The sequence below is a fragment of the Arvicanthis niloticus genome, chromosome 18, assembly GCF_011762505.2.
Source record: "Arvicanthis niloticus isolate mArvNil1 chromosome 18, mArvNil1.pat.X, whole genome shotgun sequence".
NCBI lineage: Eukaryota > Metazoa > Chordata > Mammalia > Rodentia > Muridae > Arvicanthis > Arvicanthis niloticus.
The window spans coordinates 1,292,359-1,319,681 of NC_047675.1; the positions used below are offsets into that span (position 1 = coordinate 1,292,359).

General features: G+C 40.9%; 1 protein-coding gene across 6 annotated transcripts in view; it reads right to left on the reverse strand.

Moving 5' to 3' along the window:
* Positions 1–782: 782 nt before the first annotated feature.
* Positions 783–27,323, reverse strand: part of Large1 (LARGE xylosyl- and glucuronyltransferase 1) — a 425,417-nt gene continuing 398,876 nt past the window's right edge. For all 6 annotated transcript variants that reach the window (XM_034522395.2, XM_034522396.2, XM_076915421.1 and 3 more), the window contains 4 exons: positions 21,647–21,925; positions 9,541–9,687; positions 4,334–4,529; positions 783–2,211 (listed from right to left, as the gene is read on the reverse strand). In XM_034522395.2, coding sequence (XP_034378286.1) covers positions 2,014–2,211; positions 4,334–4,529; positions 9,541–9,687; positions 21,647–21,925 — 820 coding nt within the window. In that variant the 3' untranslated portion in view covers positions 783–2,013. The remainder of the gene's footprint in view (positions 2,212–4,333; positions 4,530–9,540; positions 9,688–21,646; positions 21,926–27,323) is intronic.

The following is a 27,323-nucleotide window of genomic DNA, read 5'->3' on the forward strand; positions in this document are numbered from 1 at the left end:
TAGTTAATATTGTCAACTTGATAGGATCTAAAATTAACTAGGATACTCACCTAGTTATCTAGAATAATCTATGTAACTATGACAATTAATCTCTAAACATATCTGGAGATTATTTAGATTAGGCTAACTCAAGTGAGAAGTCTCACCCTAAGTGCACACAGCATCATCCCATTGGATGGGGTCCCCGACTGAACAAAGGAGAAAGCAATCTGAGTGCTGACCCTCATCTCTTTCTGCTTTCTGACTACAGATTCAGTGTGATCAGTTGCTTCAAGTTCCTGCTACCATGCATTCCCTACCAAGATTGACTAGGTTGTCAAACTCTGACCCAAAATAAACCCGTGTCAGATATTGTCCTAGTAACAAAAGAAGTAACGGATAAAGACACAAACTTGTTTGTACCTCTGTGACAATTAATTCAAATTACAATTTTCTTCATTTTGTTCTAAACTAAGGAACACCCTTGAACGCACCACAGGTAGTGGTCTCATTGACTGGACTGTCATGGGACTCCACGGGACAAGAGAGCCCTTAGAGACAGGCTATTCAATTGAATAATACTGATTACCACAATTTGTATACTTAAAGTATAAAACATCTGGCTACAGTGGTGAGACAGATGCACAATGGAAAATTTGAATTTTCCTTGAGTTGGGAGGGAAACAAAGGTGACATTTCAAATAATGAGAAAGATGAGACGTAAGAACAGAGTGTGAGGTGCTGTGCATGGATTTGACTTTGCCCTCTAGACCAAGTATGTCACGTGGCTTCTTACAAGGGTGGGAGGGAGAAGAGGAAGAATTTCATTTATTGAATGCAGCTTTCGCTGGTCACATGGCAACTCAATACAAATAGCCAAGTATAGGGTATGCCATTAACTCTTGTTCTCATCAATGTAAACACATTAATAGTGAAGAGTAAAGAAAATGGATCCAGTGTTTCTTCCATATGCACAATGAAGAGGTGTGTGTCAACACTCGGACAGGTCCTGAGGGAAAACTAAGTTCATCAGCTCCCTCACTTTCAATAGTGAGGCAGGAAGAACATAGAGATACCTGACCCATTTCTTCCAGTGGCTTCAATGTTGTCATATGAATGTTCAAATTGGACTTCTGTGAACTGTTCAAGTTCTTCTAAAGGCCTGAGAAGAGAATCATACCTTCTGCAAATGCTGAAGAAGTTCCATGAAGCCCTTTCCTTGTGACTTGGTGACGGTCCATAGAAAATATGACTTGCATATAGTGTTTGGACTCATATTTCTGTAGTCCCTGTCATAGCCCTGGATCTAGAGAGTGGAAACTTAGAATCAGGTGATCTCTGTGTTCATCATGAAGGAAGCTGTTCACACATGAACATTCTTCAAGGATGCTTGTCTTTGCAGGGCCACTGCTATTGAGGAGTGTTGACTGAGGGAGTTGATTTTTTTCTTTTAGAGCTTTAAGGATTAAATATTTTAAAATCTTGGATTCCTAGATTAAAATGAACAAAATCCCCCAAATTCAAACAACTCAAAACAAAACAAGAGTGACTTTGAGAATAAGAACCAATTCATCCCTCCTCCAGGTCCCTGCATGAATAATGTCCCTATGAGAGTCTTCAGATGTTTGTTTGGGTCCTTGCGTTGCTATCCACATGGTTACCCAGCTAGGTGGCAGGGTAAATTTCCATTGTAGGGAACTTTATTGCTCTTACTTCCTTAACAGCTAAGGTTTGACCCATAATTGTTAAAAAGCAATGGGAACATCCAGAAACCCTGACTTGGTCTGTGGCTTTGTGGTAAGTTGTTAAACTCTTCATTTGCTTCACTCTTCTATGTCCCATCCTGGAAGCACCCATGGTGGGTTGGGTCTCTATTCAAGATTTCAGAAGAGAGTAGCTTTGTGGGGCCAAAAAGACAAGGAGAAACAAACCAAAGAAAAGCAGTGTTGGATTGTGTCTTCAAAGGCTGGGCCCCAGGCAGGAAGTGACTTTTCCCTTGTGGCATGTCTCGCCCTAGTGGTGGCCTTCGTAGTGCTAGCTATTGTTCTCAGCCGTGAGATATTTCAAGGCAGCAAAGCCATATCGTCGGGACATGTCCTGTTGAAATTCTTCCTTCAGGGTTTTGAGACAGATGCGGTATTGCTTGTTGGAACGGAACTTAGTGATGTCGAAACTAGGGGCATGGGGCATGTGGATCATGTAGGCATTGGGCAACACGGTGAACTCATACTCCTAGAAGGAGGAAGACAAGAGTAATGAGAGATCTGGTAAGAGCCTTGGTTTATGTATGATTCTGAATCAAAGGACTGGAGAATAACACTAGAAGGGGGGAACAATAGCTCCAGAATAACCTGCTTCAGGGCCCTGTCCATAAACTTGTACTAAGTATCAGAGTTATCTGAAGTTTGGTTTGCTAATATGCAAAGTGAGAGTCAGAAAAATCTATCTTGAAGTATGATTATGAGGGTAAAACTCATACTTTATGGGAAGAAATACAGAACATACATCCACCAAGGAGGTTCTCCGTATACCACATAGTCAAGTTGTAATGATGTTACTATATAATATTCTTTTAGACGATGATCTGTTTATGTGACAGTCTCCACAAAAGTACAAAAAAGAGGGAACAAAACAAAAATAAAAGGCAAGGAATAAAAGCAAATGTTAAAGCTCAACATGGTGGTTCATGTCTGTAACCTAGCACTTAGAAAAACTACATGAAAAAACTGCCATGAATTCCAGTTCAACCTGGGCTACACAGCAAGTTTGAGACCAGTCTAAGCCATAGTATAAGATCCTGTTTTAAAAATAGGCATGTAAATAATTATGTAAATAAAATACCCAAATAAAAAACTAAAATGTTTAGCTATATTGACTCTTAAGAATGATAAAAATTTCCGCAGCTTCTTATAAGTGATGGCATTATAAAATATGCTTGACATGGCAGGATACTGCCAAATACACAACACCCCTGAACAGCCAAAACAGTGGACACAAATTTAGGACATGTAACAAAGACAGAACCCAGCACATGCACAGTCTATATCCTTACTCCAATTTGGGTTCATGTCATCTACTTTCTCAGCCCAGAGCAGACAAGAATAAACTCAGCAAGGCAAATCAAGGACAGGATAGGCAGATGCAACAGGCTGAGGACAGCAGCTGATGGTTAAGGACAAAACAATCAGGAGAACATGCAAGACCCTAAGGCCCACCTGTCTGGGCATTTTACACAGGGACAGAGTGGACTACCTCATCCATCAGTCCCTATAGCTGGGTCTTTGTGAGTGCCTCACTTAAGAAGTCACTGGAATGAATGGATAAGATTGTGTCTGATGAGGGCTATAGGCAAATACAGGAAAGTATATGATCCATTTGCAAAAACTCTGTGAGTAAGTCTAAAACAAAGGCTAGGCCTTTGTGACAGGGAAAAAAGTAAACTTTCTTTTGGGATAGTCACCACACAACTTTGTTGGGCTCAGAAATCCCACTGTTCTTGCTGGTAGTAGCAACGGTAGGCTAGAACTCATGGTCTGTAAGCAGGTATATTGGTCATGACATGGGTACCAATGGATGGATATCATGTTTTGTTTTGCTCAATATGGACACTGTTCCACAAAGTCTACCAATATCAGAGGTTCTTAGTCACTTGGGATGACTCAGACTCAAGGGAATGTATCTCTCATGAATAGCAAATGGGGTTGACAAACTACAGCATGTCTGGTTTCCTTCAGTTGTATAAATGAATTAGTAGTGAAAGCTAGCCATGAACATTTGTTTAGAGAACATCTGTGAGGAACAACAGTGGCAGAGCTGAGTAGGGCGACTTGCAGGTCTCACAAAGCTTTACCATCTGGTCCTTTTCAAAAGTGTACAGTACCCAGCTTAACCTATTAAAATTCCCCAGACTTCTGAAGTAGATGTTTGCTAAGTATTGTGTAAATGAATGAAGGCTTTCAGATGGAACATAGTCTAAAAATCACTGCTGTTTTAATTGAAGAGAAGAATAATCAGCAACATTTTAGTGGCATGTTTTGTGCCACTTAAAATGAGACAATCATACAATTTGGAGTCAAGTCATAACTAGTAATCCTGTGCTTATTTTCTTTACCAGATGGAGGGCATAGGAAGCTCACATTTGCTTAATCCTGGCCAGGAACCTAGTTCCTATGCAAGGGAAGAGCAAAGGTTTGAGGTTGAAAGCCCAGAAAACAGATTCACATGTGTTAGTTCCTCAACACATCTTGTTCCTCTGAAGGTTCTTTTGAATCTTGTCTCCAAGGTACTTTTCCAGCTCTAATATTTGTATATCTCTCCTTCCCAACATAGTACCAGGCTGGTGTATTGTTCTCACCTGTGCATCCAATTCCATGATGTGAGCCACTTTGTTCCAGCCAAAGCCCACAAATCTTCGATCATACTCAGGGCAGTCCCGTCTCACAACAACATATGGCTCAAAATCAGCCTCCCACTCAACCTGGTAAGGTGTGGTGGCAGTCCGCCACTTGGCAAAGTTTGTAGGTGCGTGGCCTTTAGTCCATACGTGATACCTGGGACATGTAGAGAAAAGCCATTGAGTGAAGGGATGCAAGCTGAATTTTCCCAACCCTGGTGATGAAGAGGAAGAAGAAATACATGTTGATATGGTCTTCTTGGTGAGATTACTGTGTCCCTGCAAATTCCTAATTCAAGTTCAAACTTTCAGTGCTTCTAGTGGGACCTGGTAGGGAACAGGACCTTTATAAGTATACTCAAGTTACTTATGAGTAAACCATGTATAGATTCAGACAGAGCTAGAATGATGGTCCCATCAAGAAACAAGTAATATTGAGGACTGCTGGCAATTACCAAGAACAAAGGCAGAAAAGATCAAGGAAGGGATCTTTCCTAGAGCCTTGAGAAAATCATGGACCTACTAGGACCTTTAATTTGGACTTCTGACTTAAATATGCAACTGTGTGTTAAGCTACCTATTTTTTAGTATTTTGTTACAGCCCCAGGAAACTGATGTAGTCCCTCAGAGTTATCTATCACTAATGAGAAGACTCTATAGAAAGATCAATGAACTTTTGAGCACTTGCCATCATTTCCAAGAAATCTATATCTGGTATTTCCTACCAGGACCCACTGGTAATCCTGCTCACTCCTTAATGATGGGGCAGACTTTAGGAGTAGGATGCTCCTCTGATTATGAGGCAGGGGTGGATTTTTTTAAATAGATATAAAGGTTACTAAGCAGGTCCTCTGACGTTACTGAAAATTGAGATTACCAAGGTAAGTATGATCTGACTCATAATTTTTCATATCTGGAAGGAAGGAAAAAATTATGTTGTGAGCTGCTTATGAAGTCAGGGTGAAAAGCAGAAGGAGCCAGGAACCAATGGGGTACATGGAAGCAGAATGAAGACTTCAGCCTGTGGTAACAAGAAAAGAAACTTTATCAGCACCCAGCAAACAGGAGGAAGGTCTTGTGACACTGGAGAAGACCTGCATTTCTTTGGACATTTGCTTTCCACACAGTGATAACCTGGACAGAGAGTTGGCTACTCCATACAACCAGACAAAGACAGTCAAGTTGTGAATCTGCATTGCTTTACAGTATTCTGTTAGTGCTACTTTGTTATCTATCAGTGAGAAATGAACTATAGAATAATTTGAAGATTGTACTTTTTAGGCACTTACTCTGTGTTGGGATGATTTTAAATGGTGTATATGTATTTTTTTTTTAATTATAAAAATGATCCTGATGCTCAGTTGCAAATAGTAATAAACCCTAGGTAGTCTAGCTCAAGGGACAGCTTATGTGCTACTGTCTTCAACATGTATACAAGGGTAGAAGGGACAAGGGATGAGGCAGAAAGACTGGCAGATTAGGACTCTGTTCTCAGTCTATGTTCCTGAATCCCTTTTAAATTCCTCTTCCCACCTCATCTCAATGCTTTCTTTTTAGCTTTAAGATCCATGGCTTTCTCCTCCCTCAGCACTAAGTTGGTGCTCTGTTCTTACTGGTGTATTCAGTTTTATGATATGAGGAAAGTACGTTGGAAAAATGAGTGGATGAATAATCTAAAACTTGTGAGGTGTCAGAAAGAGGAGAGCAGTGAGCAGAGTGGGATGTTGTCACTGCAAGTAATGGGGAAGGTGAGTGCAGGGAATGAAATAAAGGCACAGTTGACGATAACAGAAAGGGATCAAGAAAGATGGTATCTAGGGGTAGACAGAAAGGCTTCATGAAACAAAAGGAAGACAGGAAGGGTAGGACCCAATAGCTTAGCTGCAGGACAGAGAAATATAGTTAATGGGTTTCTCTAAGGAGATTGTATTTGTTAGGCAGTTACTATGTGTTAGGATGGTTTTAAATGCTGCAGATGCATATTGTTTTAAATTCTAAAAATTATTCTGATACTGGGTTGCAAATAGTAATAATCCCAGGTATCCTGGGAACAGCTTGTAAAGCAAAGCAAGTGCCCCATGGCAGGTAGCGTTCCAGTGGCAGGACTAAAACTCTTACTTAAAACTCTCATTCCATCAAAGAGACTGGATTTCTGCCAGACCATCACACAAACTCAACCCAACAGACTCAACATGTTGCTGGGTAGGACAGGCAGGCTGGGTAGAGGTGGCGAATTGAGATTCAATACCATCAATGAAGTAGTGTCCAGCAAAGCCAGTTATTTAAATGGAAAGGGTAGGGGGTGTATTACTTTAATGGAGCTTGGAAAGGATATTGTAAGATGTCAGTGATAGGTCCAATCAAAAAAAAACTAGGCCATGGAACAATTGATTTTCTATTTAAGAATTTGCTGAACAGGCAGCTTTGATATGTGGTACCTTTGACAAAATGGGCATGCCATAAGTGATGACTGGGAATTCATATTTGGTTCCAAGCATAGCAAAGTAGGGCCATTGGGTCAGGGTTTAAATCTCACTTCTACCACTTATGAAGAGCAGACCCTGAACAATCAAGTACTTAATAGTTTCTTCTCATGTGAGCTAGGAAAAATCATACCTATCGTGAAAAACTGCCCAGGAGCTTAAGCAAGACAATGGCAGAAACATTGGCATGGGGCTACCACGCAGGAAACATCCTAAAAAATGCCGTTTCCTTACTATTAAGACAGTTAAACAAAATGTTTTCTAATAATGGTTACTGACAGGAGCCTGCCTAGATTTGGATCCTTTCATTTAGCAGGTTTAGCCTTGTTTCTTTCTCTTGGTAAAGCAAGAGATAATAATATCAATTTTTAACATGAAGTGAATTCTCACAAATCACTCAATGGTTATGTCTGCTTATTTGGTTAGAGAGGCAGTTTCCATTCACTCAGTCTGGTCTGCTGACAGCATGACAAATAACTGAGCAGAAGAGCATGCAGTGAAGTTACTACAACAAACTCAATATACTCACTCACTCACAGAACAACCTAAAGACTGCCTAGGAAATTTTCTGTCTAGTGTTGGTCCAGCAGACACTGGGCCACAGGGTCTAGCCATACCAGGCAACCTCAAGCTCTCTGAGCAGTGTCTTCAAACTTGATATGTGACAGAGCCATGTGAAGGACTAGTTTTAACACCATAGTTTATGGTCCAGGATGAGATCTGAGACTATATTCACAAGAAGGTCCCAAAGCACATGATACTATCAGTCCAGGGGCCATGCATACTCTGAGCTCCATGCTCCTGGAGGATGCAGAGGGGTGCAGAAGCTTCTCATGCCACATGTGCTGAAGAGTAGGTTTCTTTGGAGAGCAGGTGACAAAAGCAATTTCTCAGAGGGAAAGTCTGTAATTTAGCACTTGGTATGGAGGCTTGCAAGCTGCTGGCCAGAGCAGTAGTTATGGACACAGCAGGCTAGGTCCCAGCTTTCATGCCTAGAGATATGGCCTTGAAATGAGTTCTCATATCACCTGGGGTAGCAGAAAGAACACCTTGGACATTTGATAGGTATTTGGCTCAGTAGATATTCCACAGTAACTGTGGAAGACTCAGATGAAAGTTTGCCGTCAAATCTTAATTTCCAGTACTGATTTGTGATTTTGTGTTTTCAAACAAGAATTTATTTGAAAATCAAGGGCTTGTCAGCAGCCCAATGCTATTTCAGTTAAGAAGACAGGCCTGGTGGTTCTGCAGGTTCTGCCACTTATCAGCCATGTGTCACTGAGCAGATTATTTCATTGCTCACATCAGTGTTTCTGCTGCAGAAAAAAAGGAATTCACTTTATGTTTGTTGTAAGGCTGATGTTCATCCCAGTGCCTTGTCCATACAAACCATGCAATTTATGGAAAGTAGAAAGGGATGGCTTGGGGTTGGGGAGAGGGAATTCTTCTAGGTTTCTCTATAGAGTGTTGGTGATTGAGTCCTGGCTCCATCAGACACTCTCAACTCCCCATAAAATATAAAGATGCAATGGTTCCGTTCATATTGTCTCATCTGAAAGACATGAGCAGGATTCTAACTTCCCTAGTCCTGACTGCAACAGTTAATGTTAGAGTCTGGATCTCATTAATACTGTGCAGATGAGTGCTAGGACATTCTGGACTGTATAGCTCCCTGAATATCCTTGGGGGCACTGGGGTTTGGGAATGAGAAAAATCAATGGTTTTGGTTGCAGTTATCACTGGGCAGTTGGCTCTTACATCAGTTGTGTGCAACTTTGGAGTCCCATTGATGACTTTAGTTGCAGGTGATGACTTAAGATCCCTGTACCATGCCCTAAGAGTTTAGAGACTAGACTACTTACACACACACACAAAAAGAAAAAGATCCCTACAAGGGATCTCAGAGTAAAACCCACTCATCAAGAGAATTAATGTATATGTCATGGTTTTAATTGTCAACTTGATACAAGAATGTCTCAATATATTGGGTTGGTCCATGGGATGTCCTGTGGGGATTGTCTTGATTGCCTTAATTGATATGAAACACCTACTCTAAATGTGAGTGACAGCCTCTCACAGTGGCCAGACTTGGAAGACAAAAAATTTTGCTCATTGGATTTTCACTTATACTGACAAATTTATCTATCCTGTTGCTATTGCCACCAACAGCTCCTCTGTGATATGAGAACCAGCGTTTACAAGGTGTTCACCGTATGCTGAAGAGCAAGAATCTACCAGGTATCAGCCTCTTAGACTGCCAACTACCAAATTCTTGATTCTCCACTGTTGGACAAACCTGATTGTATTGCCAAAAGTACTCTAATAAATTCATTATAAATATATATTCATTCTATCATTTTTTTCCTCCAGAGAACACTGCTATGTATATACCAAAGGCAAAATTCTGAGCCAAGGGATAGTGACAGGGCCCTGTTTGTTTGTCACAGCAGGCCTCTCTTTCCATCTGGACATATTACCTACAATCCATGTATAAAGCAAAGCAAATAACATGCCAGGAAAGGAGAATAGACAGGAGTCCCAAAGACAATGGGCTGATTATCTTTCTTTGGTTTTATAGTAAATTAGTATAACCGTCTTACCTTTTTGCCAACAGCTTTGACATCTAGGTGTTCTGGAAGCGAGGTCCTTTGTGCACCCCAGATGATAGCAGTGAGGGTCACTCACCTGAATGTGAATAGAGTCCCCATGTCCAACATAGACAGCAGCTCTGCTTTTGACTTGGGGAAAGAGAGTCGGTAGCGCAGTGTCTCAAATGCTGGGACAATCATCGCTTTCTTGGTATTGGCAAGGTCAAGCTGGATGACAGACTTCCTAAAAGAGAGATAGGTAGAGGTAAAGAGTACCTTTGATGTCAGTTCAAGTCCCTTCCTTTTGAAGACAGCTGATGGTCAGCCCAGGGAGGCTAAGCAACTGTTTAAATCCCTTACAGGCAACAAATAGAGAAACTGACAGGTTGCCATGGCTGACCAACAAAACATCAGGGTAGATCATACAGGCTGGGTCTACTTTCCACAAAACTACAGAGTGTGCTAATATCAGAGCCATTAACTGAGCAAGGCAGTCTAAACAGACTTAAGTCAACCTGTCCTATAGGGCAGGGTATAGAAGACCAGTGATATGAAGCCACTGAGAGGAAAGACCAATTATGACCCATCAACCTCTGAAATGGCCTAGATCATAACCCCACAGAGTAGGTAGAAACCCTCTCTACACATAGCCAGTACCTAGCCAGGTAAGTCAGGAGTCTGATGGATTACTTGGAATCCTCCAACTTCAATCACTCCTACCCAGTCTTCTGTTCCTCAGGATCTATCTCCTGGTTTCTGACCGCCTGTGTTGGGACTGTTGGCTTGCAGCTCAGATACTGTCTCTTAGAAAGGAAGAAAGGCTCAAAGATGGCAACATAGCATGAAGCTTTTAAGAAATACAGACTTTATTTAAATCCTGGCAATGCCACTTTGAGTCTTGTCCTGGCCAAGTAAGTGAGCTTCTTGCTACTTTAGGTGCCACCTGCCTAGAATAGTGATAATAATGTTTGCTTCCGGGAGATGTGATGAGTGAGGCATTATCATGTCAAGTAGTGAACCTGGCAGGGGACAGGCAAATAGTATAAGTGTATATCATCTGCAAGGCTGTCATTACCCTATGGCCTGAAGTACTGTCATCTCTTTTGGTTATTATCTTAGTACTTCATCAGGCTTTCTAGTCACAACATTGACTTTAGGATCTAGATGCAATCATGGACCTTCTGTGTCTATAATTAAAAAAAACAGTTTGGAAGGCTTAAGGGAATAGCAGACTCTTCTGAAATAAGCAACTTTCATAGCCATATGAAGCAACTTCACTTAATGAATCTCAGAGCATGTACTTAAGCAGGGACCACAAGGATAATGTTCAAAGAGAAGCCATATTCTCTGTTAGTCACTGTGTTCACCTGGGCCAATGTATATTAGAAGAGAGGCATAAGCTGAGACACAATCAAGACTGTATTAATTAATGATAAAGAAGAGTATGGACCAGGATAGATAAAGATAGGGTTTTTTTTTTTAACCATATCTTGGTGGATGGGTAAGAGGTGGCCAAGAGGTGGCATGAAAGCTCAATTTGGAACCACCAAATATCATTATAGTTGAGCCTTTATAACTGTAATTAATTATAGTAATACATAGTTCCACATTGCTACTACAGAAGTTTGTTAAGGATGACTGTAGATGCCTGCAAACTATACTCGGTCAGTCTGAGAGCTATGGGTGTGAGTCAGTCTGTCTTGGCCTATATTCTTCTTTCCACTGTTTCTCTGTACAGTGATGTCAAATGGATACAATTACTCTGTGGTTAGATATCTAGTGTCAGGCTTTCATATTAAACCTACATTAGATATAGTGTTGGGCCCTTCTCTTCCTCCTAGAAAAGATGTGTACTTACTTATCTACTTGGAATAAGAGATCAAAGTCTACACATAAAAATATTCTTGGGACCCAGGGACTATTGGTCATGGGAAAGATGTTAGTGGGAGATTGCTTCTCCTTCAGTAATCACTGTGCATGTATCCATAATATGCCAGCTACAGAGAGATAGAGCCAGTCCGCCAGACTGTCTAAAGTGTGCTTACATGGCTCAATATGCTAAAAGTCTGAGGATAAAGATCTCTACATTGGGGGTAAGATTGAATCTGTGAATGCTTATTTTAAAATATAAATTCTATAGAAACAGAGTAGGAGGTGGAGAGGGCTAAACTCTGAAGAGATCAGGGTATTTATGCATATAGAATATATAAAAATTGGGTTCTCTACATAAGCCCTAGATACTGTAAGAATCACAGTTATCCATATGCATGTATCACTATATATGCATTGGTGCATCACTGGTAGTATAGGGTCAACCTCAGAGTGTCATTTCATCTTCCACCATATATATATATATATATATATATATATATATATATATATATATATATCCATATATATATATATATATATATGTCATTTCATCTTCCACCATATATATATATATGGATTTTTTTTTTAACATTTCAGATGTTATCTATCCCCTTTCCCCATTCCCTCCCACGCAGGAACCTCCTATTCCATCCCCCCACCTGCTTCTGTGAGGATGTGTTCCTACCAACCCACCCACCCACCCACTCCCACCGCCCCACACTGGGACATCAGCCTTCACTGGACCAAGGACTTCCTCTCCCATCTATGCCCAACAAGGCCATCCTCCCCTACATATACAGCTGGAGCCATGGGTCCCTCCCTATGTGCTCCCAGGCTGTTGGTTTAGACCCTGGGAGCTCTGGTTGGTTGGTATTGTTGCTCTCCCCATGGGGCTGCAAACTCTCTCAGCTCCTTCAGTCTTCTCTCTAGCTCCTCCATTGGGAACCCCATGATCAGTTTAATGGTTAGCTGTGAGCATCTGCCTCTGTATATGTCAGGCTCTGGCAGAGAGGAGACAGCTATATCAGGCTCCTGTCAGCATGCACTTCCTGGCATCCACAACAGCATCTATCTTTGGTGACTGCACAGGGGATGGTTACCTAGGTGGAACAGTCTCCAGATGACCCCTCCTTCATTTTCTGTCCCACACTTTGCCTCCATATTTGCTCCCATGAGTATTTTGTTACTCCTTCTAAGAAGGACCAAAGCACCCACACTTTGGTCTTCCTTCTTCATGAGATTCATGTGGTCTGTTTCACCTTGTTTTTGAAGACATTGTCTTTTATTGGGAATTGGAGCTTGCCAAGTAGGTTAAGTCAACAAGCTCCAGGGACCCACTTGCTTCTGCATTCCTAGTGCTGGGATTACAAGCAAGCACTACTACATTCAGTGTTTTCACGTTGATTCTTGAATAAAATTCAGGTCCTCAAGCTTTCACAGAAAGCACCTTTACTAACTGAGCTCTTGGTCCCCACTTGCAGCTACCCTAAACACCATTTTTAAAAAATGTTTTGCTCAAAAATAATTCTCTTTTCTATGGGTCCTATAAATAGCAGCACCTCTCAGAGCTTGGGCTACCCTTCATGAACCCTACCTAGGACATATTTTCTAGAAGAAGGCACTCGATGAAGTAAATAATTCCAGCGGTAATCTGCACAGAAACAGAGTCTGGGAGACCAAGCAGCTGATTTGCATTGTTGGGACTCTGTATGTTTTTTTAACTTCTGCTGCAGAGGTGCTCAGACCTGCTCACTTTAACTCTGGTATCTCTGCACTTGTTTTCCAATTCTATTTCAATGCCATAATAGATATTCACCCTTTGATTTGTCTTTACTTTAATTACATTCTTGAATGGTTTCTGTTACTTACCACCAAACAAGGCTAATGGATACATTGTAAGACTTCACAACAAACATACCCAATCTTTTCTAGAAAAGAAGGTTGTTGTCTCAGGGCTGTAAGAGATCCTTCCTGCAGTTCAGCTGCATGCCTGCTCTCACATTCAGGCTTGCCAGTCTCACAATCTTCCAAGACCTTAAGGTCTATTTCTTTTTCTATATCCATCCATCCATCCATCCATCCATCCATCCAATCTTTGCATTACCTTCTCTCATGTAGTCCTTATCTGGAGAGCATTGAGTAGTATGTATTGCTTCTTTTCTATAATATTTGCAAAATATTTATAATTTTTATGCAATAGTTTGGGTTTAGGAATACACGGGAATCTACCTAAATGCTAAGGGTACTACTGATAAAATGGAGAACAGTATGAATCAGGCACTATCTTCAAAGCGTGCCTACTTCTCTTCTGACTTTCTGGATACACTGTATAGCCTATAGTACTCACAGAGTCCCCATCTGACAATGGAGGTAGCGAGTCTCTCTCTTTTCTCTCAGGTTTCTAGAGACCAATGGAGTGTTTGGCTTGAAATAGTGAGTTCCTTCTTCATCTTACAATGAACTTGAAGCAGGAAAGTGGGAGAACATGGAAAATTCAAAAAAGGAGCTCACTGTTTGAGCAAGGGCAGATATCTGGCTTGCCAACGGACATACAGAGTATTACCTCTCAGTTTCCAGCCAGCCCTCTGCATCCTTCTCTATAACAAAACATTTCGGTTATTTGTTATAGTCAATTTACCCACATTTCTAACTTCCCTTATCTCTACTTCTATGTCTTATTTTCCCTTCAGTCCTTCCTCTCAACTCACCAGAATAGGCAGATAGTCCCTAACCCAAAATGCTCCTACCTTCCCTCCTGCTTCATTCTGACTGGATCATACGAGATCGATGTGAGGCAGGGATATATAGAGGCCAGTCCATCTGCCTTTTGATATTAACTTTTTTTCTGAAGTGACTGCTGGCTAAATTAACTTATACGGTATGCTGGTTACTTTTTATCAACTTGAAATGAACCTAGACATATCTGGGAAAAGGAGAGCTCAACTGGAGACTTGCCTCCAGCAGACTGGCTTGTGGGCATGTCTATGGAGGAATTTTCTTTACTGATGATTGATGTGGCTTCCACTTCAATAGATAGATGGGTCCTATCTCTAGTCAGGTGGTCCTGTGGAGTGCAAGAAAGGTAGTTAGATGTGAGCCTGGGAGCAAGCCAGTAAGCAGCATTCCTCTGCTTTAGTTCTTGCCTTTGGATTTCTGTCGTGAATTCCTGCCCAGACTTCCCTTCATAAACTATAAGCTCTAACCTGAGCTGTGAGTTGTGCTTTCTGAATTGTTTTTAATCATGGTGTTCATCACAGCAACAGTAGCAGACTAGAACAGACAGTTTACAGAAAAAAAGCTAGGATATAGAAGATCCATGGACCCTTCTAGGAGTTATGTTGGTCACAACTTTTCCAAAGATAGGATTCAAGCTACTTGCCAGTTTCCAGCAAAGGATTCACTACCTCATTCCAGGCCCTATTCTGAAGCCTTCAACTCATTCAAAACACCCTTACAGAGAAGAGAGTCTTCCTTACAAAGCCATGGCTGTAGGCATCTATCACAAACCTAGCTTAGTGGTTTCTTTGTGAAAAGAAAATCAGGAAAACAATATATACTTCAGGTCCAGAAAAGTCAGGCATTTTGAGCAGAAAAGACTTGATTCTGAGGCTATCATCTGTCTAGGTCTATCTGGGTGGGGAGTGACGTCCAGCTGCTGTAAAGCCAGAAAAGTGCTGTCAGTACATGGTGGGGCTGGTGTGCAGGATGCAAACAAGATCAATAATAGTGGATTACAGAATATGCTAGGGAGCCTGTGCACAGCACAGAGGGGGAGTTCCGTTTTGATTCAGCTATATATGTGTGTACTAGGGGAGTGTGGCCACTTCTGTTTCAAGAGTTGACAACAAAGAAGATTTTCAACAAAGGCTTCTGATGCCTCCCATGATACGTGAGTTTGAAGGAAGGCTGAACTGTGAGACAAGCATTATCACATACAATCTTTTAAATAAAATGATTTGTATTTGGACTCCAGGTAATTAAAGGTAATTTTATTAATTTTCTGAGCTTTTTAAAATCTTATCTTTATATTAACCAAGCTTTATGTGCTTGGATATAATATGAATGAAGCCAGATACATAGACATTGAGTGCCAAACTTGAATGAACAAATATAAGTATAGTGTCCAGGGCAGGGGAGGTAGGGAGGCAGAGAGATGAAGACAGATATTTGTATATGTAGTCATGGATGAAATTGTGGACAAGATAGCCAGAAGACAGACCTATAATGAGGTCAGACTATTAAGGTCACAAGTTAGACCCATGAGAGGTGAGATCAGAGAGTCAAGGTCATTTACCAAAAGAAGCATTTCCCAAGCCCTGAGAAGATGGGTAGATTCTTAACTGCTGAAATACCCAAGGGAGGGCCTGTCAGTGAAGAGTAGGTAAAAAAAGAGCAGCTCAGCATGAACCCAAGAACAAACTGTAATGAAGAATATAATAATAATAATAATAATAATAATAATAATAATAATAATAATAATGATACTTATTATTATATTATTTATAATGATTCTTTTTCTTTTCTTTATTATTATTATTATTATTATTATTATTATTATTATTATTATAGCATATTGACCATGAGCATGGCTCTGATCTGTGGCCAATATTCGCCATCATCTCTTAATATCCTCAGGAACTTCAATGAATAATCACGTTTTTTCAGTGTTAGCAACAATGGCTACATATCATGGAAAGCTTACCACACATGTGCACTGAGTTAAATGTGGGCTGTGGGTTATAGCAGGAGCTACCAGAAGTGCAATTCTGCTGCCAGTGCCTTGAATTCAGATTTAGTCTAGATAATTACCAGACAGTAATCTTGAGCAAGCCCTGGAGCCCCAGCGTTGGATAGAATCTGCACTTAATGTGAACTCTGTAGAATTTTATAATTTTTTTTTTCAGGCAAAGGTTAAGATAGTTCCAATGAATAGACAGACCTCTCTCTCTCTTTGTGCAAGCCGGGTTAATGATTATGGCCATAGTGATGAATTTGGATATAAGCCCATCAGGTATCTGGATTAATCAGCAGGCGAAAAAGAAAGAACAGTTCTGGGAAAGTTCATAGAAAGCTAGGTACCCAGGTAGCAATGCTAAGCCGTGAGGTGGGGGACTCAGCCTGAGTACCCTCATCAGTAAAATGAATAGAGGTACTGTTCTGCAAAAACACATGCAGGATGATTATAACAATGCTTGAGACACAGCAAGTACTCAATAAATGTTAAATGTTATAGATAAGGCAAAATTAAAAGGATCTATGGACCCAAGGAAATGCTACTTGGTTAATGTATCTTGGCAGGCATCCAGCCTGACTCACTTGGTAGCACTTCTACACTTTCTCCATTACACACCAGAGAAAATATGAAAAAAAGTAGTTATGTGTCCTCTTGGACACAGTGGATTTATACTGATTACTCATTTACACATGCTACAAGATACAGTGTCTGCTAGGGAACCATGTTTGTTTCCTGGAACATATATACAAGGAAGGAAATGGAAATACCCATGGCTTATAGGTAATAATTAGTGGTGTAAATTCTGCAGGGGATCAATGATGGAAAACTTGCCCAGTTCTATGGTGTGAACAGTCCTGGCTGTGAAACAGTCTTACATCTCACCTTCCTACACTTCTGGCCTTTAACCCTTCAGACTCAACAGATGCTCCTGAGTCCTAAGTGTTCGGATGTCTCTTGCCTTTAGACTCATTGACATTTCAGCCTAATCTCATCTACCAGATCTTTCCAAGCCCACCCACAACTACCTGCTGTACTTTCAGTTCCTGTGGATTCCAGTTTCCATTTCATAATGCCAAAGTTAACAATAACAGCAAAGGTGGCAGCACAGAGAGATTAAAAACCTCAAGCTGCAGGAAAGCTGCTAACTCTGTACTTTGCCACAAGCCTGCCATACCAGATATGCACTTCACCTCTAGTCTTCCAAAGACCACATGAAGAGGTGTCACAGACAAAGAACATGAAGGTAGTTAGATGCCAAGTCCAAGTAAATGTTACCTAAGGAGGTGGTTTGAATGAGAAATATGATTCATAGTCTCTGTCACTGGTCCCCAGCTGGTGGTGAAGTCTGGGGAGATTTATGTGATGTAGACTTGTTGGAGGAAATATGTGATTAAGAACAACTCGAAAAACCAAAAAAAAAAAAAAAAAAGAAAGAAAAGAAAAAAGAAAAGAAAAAAGAACAAAATTTGAGATTAAAAGACCCACCTGCTTCCAGTTTACTCTCTCCGCATGGTGCTTATGGTGGAGGATGTTTACATCTCTTAGATTTCTGCTCCAGTAACCATGCCTGCTACTTGTTTTCATGCCTCTTTGCCATGATACATGATTACCCCTCTGGAACCAAAGGCAAAATAATCCCTCTCTTGCCTAAGCTGCCTATATCACAGCAACAGAAAAGTAATTGATATAGGAGAATAGATGCTCCTTCACTTAAAATGGGATTACATCCTGATTCACTCATCACATGTTGAAAGCAAGGTATATGGGATTCACTTACTACACCTAATCTAGCTGACACCATAGCTTAGCCTCACAGCACAGTGTGGGGTGTCATATCAGTGTTTCCCCACGACAACACATCTGTCTGGGAGCTTCTGTTCATGCTAGCATCAAAAGAGAGGACTGTATGCTTATTGCTAGCTGTAAAAATAATTCAGAGTCTTAAGTATGGTTTCTGTGGATTCATTATTATATCATTGAAAAAGTCAGAAATTGAACCATGGTAGATCAGAGACCATTTGTCTGTTTCTCATGTCCATGAGAGAAAAGAATGAGATAGTTCCATGCAGTTACCCAACTATCCTGAAGGTAGTAGGGAGTTTGCAAGGGGTTGACAGTTGTGAGCATGCCATGGTACACAGAATTAACTCCTGCAGAGCACCTACTATAACGCAGCAGTAGTCTGTTAGTGCCCCTTCATTAGCTAAGAAAAGAGTAGCGTTGGGAAATGGAGCAAGCTGCCCCAAGTCCTGTACATGTTCACATGCAGGTTGTGTGATTTCTCTATGTCCCACGACCTTACTTAACAGTTCTGCAATCAAGAGTAAAAGCTGTATTCTTACCAGCTGCTTTACCAGACACAGGTGGACTAGAAGAGCCTTTGGTGACACTCTGCAGCTTTGTCTATGCATAGGCTTGACTTCATTATTTCTAATTGAGCTGTTTGGTTTTTGTATATTAGTTAGTTGCTAAGCAATTGCTTGGTGAACTCCAAAGCTGACATTTTTTTTTTTTTTTTTTTTTTTTGAAACTGAGAAGGACCTCAAGAAGTATGACATAAACAAGAATTTTGGGTACAAAGGTGAGCTGGGTTCTCTTGTGCAATAAGCAAGCTGTGTGGAGAAAGGCCACTTTCTCCTCTCTCAGAAATGATTCCTTCATTTCTCTGGGACCTAAGTTTGGTCACCTGTAGAAATGTTTATCTACTAAAGAAGTGAGAAGAACATTAAGGGGGTTAAGCAGCTGGCAGGGCTTCCAGGGTGTGGGAAGGGTTCCTATAAGGTATCACTACCATCATTTACTATTTTAAGGTTTACAGAGTTTGAGCAGAACATTTTGTTAGATTTAAGTGTGAAAAAGTGAGTTTCTGCCAGGGTATGCTAGCGTTCTTGGCATTTTTGGACATCAAAGCTATTGCAGCAATATTATATTGACCCCATATTAAACCAGTAATAGTACACTGAAATCAAGGGTAGCCATGAGTGACTCGCACATCAGAAGTAAATAGCTGTCACTCACTGGAAAAACTTTTAAGGAAGGCAAGTCAATATACCTGTCTACATACAAAAAATGATAATGGGTTTTTTTGGCCTTCTGACTGAATTCTTACTGGTTGTCAAAATTCTAGTGTCTAGAAACAATCCTAGGTCAGAGGTCGCAAATGGTGAGGAGGTAAGAGGGGGCTAATGAAGCATTGGGATACAGTCTGATTCCATAACATTTAAAGCCCATTTTCAATTATTTGCTCATTTTAAAGAAAGATTTTTATTTTATGCATATGAGTGTTCTGACTATATTATATGCATGTGTATCGTACATGTGCTTGGTGTTTAGAGAATGCCAGCCTTCCATGTGTAACTAAAAACTGTACCTGGGTCTTCTGTAAGAATAGTGACTTCTCTTAACTGCTGAGCCATCTCTCCAACTTCCAATTATTTAATAATACTAAAACATTAAAATACATAAAATTTCAGATACGCTGGAAAAATATAAAGAGTTAGTAATTGTAATCCTGTCACAATGGCAACAAAATTCCACACTTGGAGAGATGGCTCTTCCTTAGATAGACCAATGAACTCTCTTACATAGTAACTTTCAGACAGAGTCTGTAAAGACAATTTGAGGAGAAACGTGCAATATTTCAAAATCCCTGATGAGATTCATCTGGTGACACTTGAACTAAGCAAAATAACTGTGGTGTTATCATGTGATGCATGCTGCTTAGCACTGAAGTATGGTCTTCATCGACAGTTTTAAGTCATTGTCCAGTAACAAACATAAACATGAATTTTTTGTATGCCATGCTGTAAAACATGTTGCCCATAAGGTAGAATCAGGAAATAAAATACTGAGGCAAGAGTCAGGCCTGTTTTAATTTTCTGCAGTGAAGACCCCTTGGGTGCTTCTGAGGAAAATCACAGAAGGTGAAGGGTGAGCAGGGTATTGTCCTCCAGTTTGTCTCTTCTCAGTCTAAGTTGAGGCTGTTCCTAACTACTTACCTATTCATCTAGTCTGTATCTTGCTGACTGCCAAACTTCCCAAGCTGTAAGGGATGATGCAGACCTGAGGATTTAGTCTGACACAAAAAGGGGGGGGGGGTCCTTGTTCTACATACTGGGATACTATCACCCAGTTGGAGCTGGACCTGAAGAAAAATCAGTGAATGGAGTCTGGCAGTCAGGAATTCATTCACAGGGTGTTGTGTCACAGCTCCATTCACTTCTATGGTGGAAGGTTATATTACTTGGGGCCATTCACCCTTTGGCTCTCTGACAGCTGATGGGGATCTTCCATGCTTACCAGGAAGGAAATGATGCCATGCTACGTTACACAACACTTTGTAATGACACTCTAATGAGGTTGAATAAAAATTGTAGGATACCTTCTCTTGCTAGGGAGAGAGAGAGGGAGAGAGAGAGGAGGAGGAAAGGGGGGAGAAAGAAGGAGGGGCAGGGGAATGGGGAAGGAGAGAGAAAGAGAGAGAGATAGATAAATAGATCTTGGGAGTTCATAAAGCCTGTTTGGGATAGTTAGAAATCCCAGAGTAGTAGGGGCCTGTCAGACACTCCTCAACTCCTATCATCTGTCTATGTCCTATCCTGTCCTATCCTGTCATCTCTCTGAACTCAAGCTTGCTATTTTGTCTCTCCAAGCCATGGTGTAGCATAAGGAAGCCCAAGTAGTTGAGACTTAGTATATGCATCCTAAAAAGAAAAGATCATCATCAACCATCTTTAGGGACATGTGGATCCTGGAAGGCACTATCTTAGACATAGAGGAAATCCATGGTGACAAGTGACAATTAGAAAAGAACCCTTTAAAGATGCTGTTGGACCATGTGACTTTACAGTTCTCCCATGTACAATTTTGAGTTGTGTGAATTCTGCAATACTTTTCAATTCATAGTGTTTATATTAATTGAACCACCCAGCCTTAAAGGGGTGTACTGCTTTCTACTCTGCTATGTGAGGAAAGGTAGAAAAGGCACTGGATATTCCTAAGGCTCTGTGGTTGGGTGTCCTGTGTTGTGACTCCCCAGCTCCTCCCATACTAGGTATGTAAGCTAGGCCGGCATCTTCCAGTCCTGTTCTGCAGTTGCTTGTTTGTAAAATGAAGACAATATGATCCTTGACAAGGGGCTGTGAGAGGAGGAAACAAAATGAAATCTTACCTGTCAATCATTTTCTGGCATATGCTTAACTGCTTCAATATATGTTAGGCATCACTATTTTTTTAAGGAACAGGCAATGGTCTTTTGAGAATGATTATAGGAAGCCTGCCTACTGCAAAGTTGGAAAAGAGGCAGAAGTTTTAAGCAAGAGAGATGTTTCAACAGCAAAATAATATGTCATTGTGGAAAATTGGGTCTAGTCTGTGCTTGGGTAATAGAACTTAGTATGTACATTCCAAACTTGTAGGCAGTGGCCATCACTAGACAGGTCCCTGCCCCTTTTTGGGTTGTAGTTGTTCTACCTATAAAAGGTAAGTGGAAGACTATATAATGATCCTGAGGGCTTTGAGGTCCAGCTTTTCATGAACCTGTGTGGCTACCAGCCTGAAGTGTGGACAGAACAGAAAGGTCCCCTGAGTTCCTTACCTGAGGTACTCATAGAGCCCATACATAGGCAGGAAGTCAATGTCAGATAAAAACATGTAAGGTGTGCTGATGTGCTTCATAGCCACGTTGCGCAGGAGATTGACAGGATAGAACTGACCCTCCTTGTACACGATGTGGTAGCCCACATTCTGCCGGCTCATGAGCACCTCGGATCCCTGGGCATAGCGGAGGAACTGCTGGGCTTCTGCATCCGACAGGTAGAGGGCCAGACTGATGGGTCCCTCCCAGTGTTTACAAATGGCCTCCAGCATCTGTAGTCTGGAAGAGAGGTGAAGAAAGTAGCATCAACAGGCCATCTTCCAGCCCCTGTCTCTAATATCTCCTGGTCAATCAGCTACAAAACCAAATCTCTTAACTAAAAATGATTCAGTTCCTCATCAGTAAAGCAAACACAGAACAAGTACCTTGTTGATTCTAGTTGTTCTCTGCTTGCAACTGACTGAGTAACATCAACACTCACACATACTCTAAGTCCCACAATCATCCTCAAAGGTACTATGGATTGGCTGGGTGTTACCCCAAAGGTTCATGTGATGGAAGCCAGGTCTTCAGTGTGGTATTGCTGAGACCTTTAAGAGATGGCACTGAGTGGAAAGTAGCTCAATCATCTGGGTTGCTACCCTTACTTAGAAGGGGTGAATATATTTCTCATGGGATCTCAGTTGATTCTCACCAGTGTGGACTACTAAAAATAAAGTGACACCCTTGGGTTCCTGTCTCACCAGAGATCTTGCCTTATTCTGGAAATCCAGTGACTTTCATTGAAGAGACAGGTGAAGATGGATATAAGGTATCACACCTTTAATCCTAGCAGTCAGCAGGCAGAAGCAGGTTGATCTCTGGGAGTTCAAAGCCTGGTCTACATATTGAACACCAGAACAAAACACAGAGAGATACTATGTCTCAGAAAAGCAGCTCCCTTAAAGAAGAAGGAAGTAAAAGAGGAGGAAGAGGAGGAGGAGGAGGAGGAGGAGGAGGAGGAGGAGGAGGAGGAGGAGGAGGAGGAGGAGGAGGAGGAAGAGGAACAGAAGAAACAGAAGAAAAAGAGGAGGAGGAAGGGTTTTCTTGATTACTTTTCTGTATTCAGCTGTTTCTCTTCTGGCTTCATTATCATGTTTTGACAGCCAAGGGACCCTTTGGTTCCCAACATTTACAAGCATTTCTGTTCCTAGCAGCAAATATTTTGTTCACCAGAGTCTGAATCAGTTATTTGGAGTTATAGCATGTAGTACTGTGAAGTACATAGATTTCTTTATAAGTACTTAGGTTCAAACATTTTGCCACAGCAACACAGAATAAATATTTTAAAAGAGGTGGGATGAGTATGTGTGTGATTCTTGTATAAGGGCTGAACTTTTCCAGCCCAAACTCCTGTTTTCTCTCAGCAAAGCCTTAAGACTCTTACAAATCTCCTAAAGCACTCAACGCCTCCAGAAGCTTGGTTCCAAGGAACATTCAAACAAGTACTAAATGAGAAATAACCACGATTATTGACGAAGTCTGGTGTTCCAACTACTTTCCAGAATTCTCGCACCACTACTATGCAACTTCTTGTTGAAGAAACTGCAGCTCTAGCTTTGATTTGTGAAATTTTTGACCCAATATTCATAGACAGATGCCTTAATGGGATCTTGGAGTTGGTGAGAAAAGAAAAAAATTAGTATTTTGCAAAAGATACAAAAAAACCATTAGGACAATAAAAACTCAATTGTATATGGGGTACCTTGGGTGGTGCTATCTTCAATTTTCAGCATTTCCTGCTCTAGGACATCCTGACCACCTTTGCAAGGTAGAGCTGGGCCTGGGGGCTAGGCATGCCCTCTGTTCAGGGCAAGAGAACTGCTGTATATCTAGTCTGGACAACACAGTGAATTCCAAGAAAGCAAGGGCTCCCTCAAAAAACAAAAAACACAATAGCAGCAGCAGCAGCAGCAACAACAACAACAAAATAAATTAAAACAGACCAAACAAAACAAAATCACAAAACAAGTTTGCAGGGCTACTGCAAAGAGCTGAGGAGATAGGGGTGCTGAGCAAAATCCAGAGAAAGAACAAAAAGGTTTCTCCAGCAAGAATGAGGCAGCAAGAAGGTTTGGCAGTCAATTATGAAGATTCTATTACAAAGACATCAGAAGTGTCTAGTGTATAAAGCCTGTGCTAACAGCAGAGCAAAAGCTCATCTCACTGCTTTTCCCCTCTACTCAGCAAGAGGTACCCACATAAACAACAGTCTCCTGGCCAGAGTCCCTGCTTTATCGGGGCAATTACCAAAAAATCGATGCCTTGCATTTCCATGCTTTTAAGACAAAAAGGAATCAGGCACAGCTGCTTCCGTTCAATGGATTTTCTCTTAGATGTCCATAGTTTTCTTACAATGATTCTGTCAGTTGGCACTGCTATGATCTGCTGTTTCTTTCACTGGGGAGGATTAAGAGGCTCATGAGAGTAAAGTACCCTTGTGCTTTCTGTCCTCTGCTAACCATGGGCAATGAGACAATATTTAAGGGCTTCTGGATTGTATAGCCCCACTGAACTTGTGGGTCAATTTTAACGCAGGTTCCTGCTTTTGCATGGTCCCTTTTCGTCTGTGGAATGGAGGGACTCTGAGCTGCCATGGGTGCCATGAATAACCACTGCTATGAATCCTTTGGAACATGAAAGCAAACATCAAGAGCGACTGTCTCCTCCTGTATAGATAAGGGCGCGGCAGAGGCATGGGCAACAGGAGGAATATTTAACTGGAGAGAGGATGACTTACTCTAAGCTCCACTAAGAATCTGGAATGAAAACACAGTCAATGTACTTAAGGTTCTTGGGAACAGAGTGCTGTTGATATGAAAAATAAGACAAACTTTATAGAATGTTTTCAGAACTGCAGTGAGGAACTAGGAGAAAGAGTTACACTGCTCATTTCTGGTGGATTCCATTAGCAACAAACCCTCCAAACTCTTCTTCCACAGAGCTGACCATTCAGCAAGGACACACAAACTGATAAACTGAGGTTTCCAGCAAGGACAATGGTGGTATAAAATGTGATAGTGTAATGGACCTCTTAATAACTGCTGCTACATAGATATCAGCCATATGGTAGCTGCTACCAGATTTGATATTCAAAGTGATTACAAAAGGAAGTGATTTCTTAAAGCAAGCAGCCTTAAATTGGGAGGGTGGCTTTACACTTAAGTCTGTTTGACCCAAAAGTCTAGGATCCAGGTCATTAGTCAATGGATATGTTAGGATCAGAACAAACACCCCTAAACCTTTCCCTTTCTTTGCCTGTCTCCCCAAATAAGAAAGCTGTGTTTATTTCCTTTCTGGCTGATGTGAAAAAATGGCTGATGAGAAGAAACTTAAGGGACTCAGGGTTTATTTTGGCTCTTTTTTTTTTTTTTTTAATGAAACAGTCCATCATGGTGGGAAAGTCATGGTGACGGGGCTGTGGGCAGTTGTTACATAATGTTTGCAGGCAGGAAGCGGAGAGGAGAGAAGAAATCAGGGTGGACTAGAAAACTTTAACTATTCACTCAAATGACCCATTTTCTCCAACAAGGCTCTACTTTGTAAAGCTTCCACAAGCTTCTAAAACAGCACCAATAGCTAATGGGAGACATTTTACATCCAAACCACAACTTGTGCTTTAACGCTGTCAAGTATTCTTTATTCCTTCCTCTATGTTGGCCCCTCTTTGGTTCTGCCACAAAGGCACACCATTCTCTCATGGCTGTTGTTCTCCACAAATGGTTCTTAAGGAATAGCCATCCCTATACCGTTTCAAATGATATAAATCTCTGTGCATCTTTTTTGGACCCTGACCTGGAAAGATGGGGCAGCCAGACATTTTGGGTTCTGAGCCAATGCAAGACATTTCAGGAGTCAAAGGTCAATTAAAAAATTATTGTAACTTTGGGAAAAGTATTAAAGTTTTATACGTGTGTGGTGTGTGTGTGTGTGTAAGTGTCTATGGAACTGCATCATTTTTAAGATGAAGGAGCTGAGTTTTAGAGAGGAAATATTTGCCAAAGACAGGATGAACTAACCCAGAAGATAGATCTAAAGACTCTAAGAAGTTTTGCCTCTCTGTTCTAAGTTTTCCCCCAATTCAGCACAGAACCACTACTGCTTTCTCCAGGAGAGAGTGAACAAAGGGTTCAGGATCAGAATCTTGTTATATTGTTAGATTTGACCTCTGAGGTATGCAGTATAGGTGGGCAACTGGTGATGGTATTTTGATGTCAGTGTACACATAAATTCACTGGGAATGATAATATCTTTGGTTAATTACAAAAGCTACCTAATTTTCCCTATCAACACTTCATGTTTGACACTCTCTCACAAAATTCAGACCTTGTCATGTGACTTGGGATAGTTTGTGAGACATTAGCAAAATTGAAGTTAGAAGTATTAAAAATTATCCAGGCCCTTGGATTTGATCTTCAACACTCTAGGAACCCCATGACACCCCCTACCTTGTGAATAAGTCTACACTAACTAACTTGCTAGTGAGCCATATACCCAAGTAGTCTGACCTACCATTAGAAGACTGTCTTAGCTAACAGTAGACATCTGAAGGGACCCATTGGCACCAGGCCAAAGATTTGGGATAGTTTGTTAAACAGCAAAACAAAATGTGATTGGGTTTGCTGAAATAACTGTAGAAAGGTCATGGTAGAAATTTGGATACACAGCAGGTTCTCAGTACCTGAAAACTATAGTTTCCTCATTTCTGCCTCTCAAACTTTCATACAACAAATGAATATTATTGTCAGTTCCCAGGATGTTATACAGACACAGTTTTTCCATTTCTGGGGCTTATACAACAATAGTGGACAAGACAATAAACTAAACACATTGAAAGGAGTTCAGATGGAGCTGTGTGCTAAGGATGCAAGGAACTGGAACTCAGAAGACTCAAGAAACAGAGACACAGAAAGGGCTAAAAGTAGTCCTTCTGAGATGGTGAAACTAATGACTTGGAGCTATGCTCCTTCTACAAAACCTGTGTGTTCAAATCCTAAATCCCACAGTGATGATCTTAGATGGAAGGAATTCTGGGAAATGACTGTGGCATAAGGATGTGGCATAGGTGTGCCCACTGTGACTAGGACTAATATTTTTAAAACAGAGACCTCAAACAACTCTCCTATAAGTAGCCTGTACCCATATTGGGGTATAATTAAATTATTTAATTTATGTAACTCTTCTTTGAAAAGCCTACACTCATTCACAAACCATTTTGTCTGAGCATCTCTCTTTCTTATATACACAAATCTGTATTAAAATATTTCTATTAATCGTGCACTATGCTTTGAAAAGGCTCCAGAAAGTTCCCGTGCTCCTTATACCATGTAAGGGCCAAGTGAGAAGAAAATCCTTTAGAACCAGGAAGCAGCTCTCACAAGACCCTGAATCTGTCAAAACTTCAATCTTGTACTTTAAAACCTCTAGAACCACGGACAGTGAGTTTTTGTTATTTAGAAGTTCTTTGGAATATTCTGTTTTGTTTTAGTAGCCATAGCGGACCATGCATGGTGGTACATGTCTTTAATCTCAGCACTCTAGAGGCAGAGACCTTGAATTCACACTAATCTTCCTGTCTCTTGTCTCTCCATAATAAGTTCTAGACCAGCCAAAGCTACATTGTGAGTCCCTGTTTCCA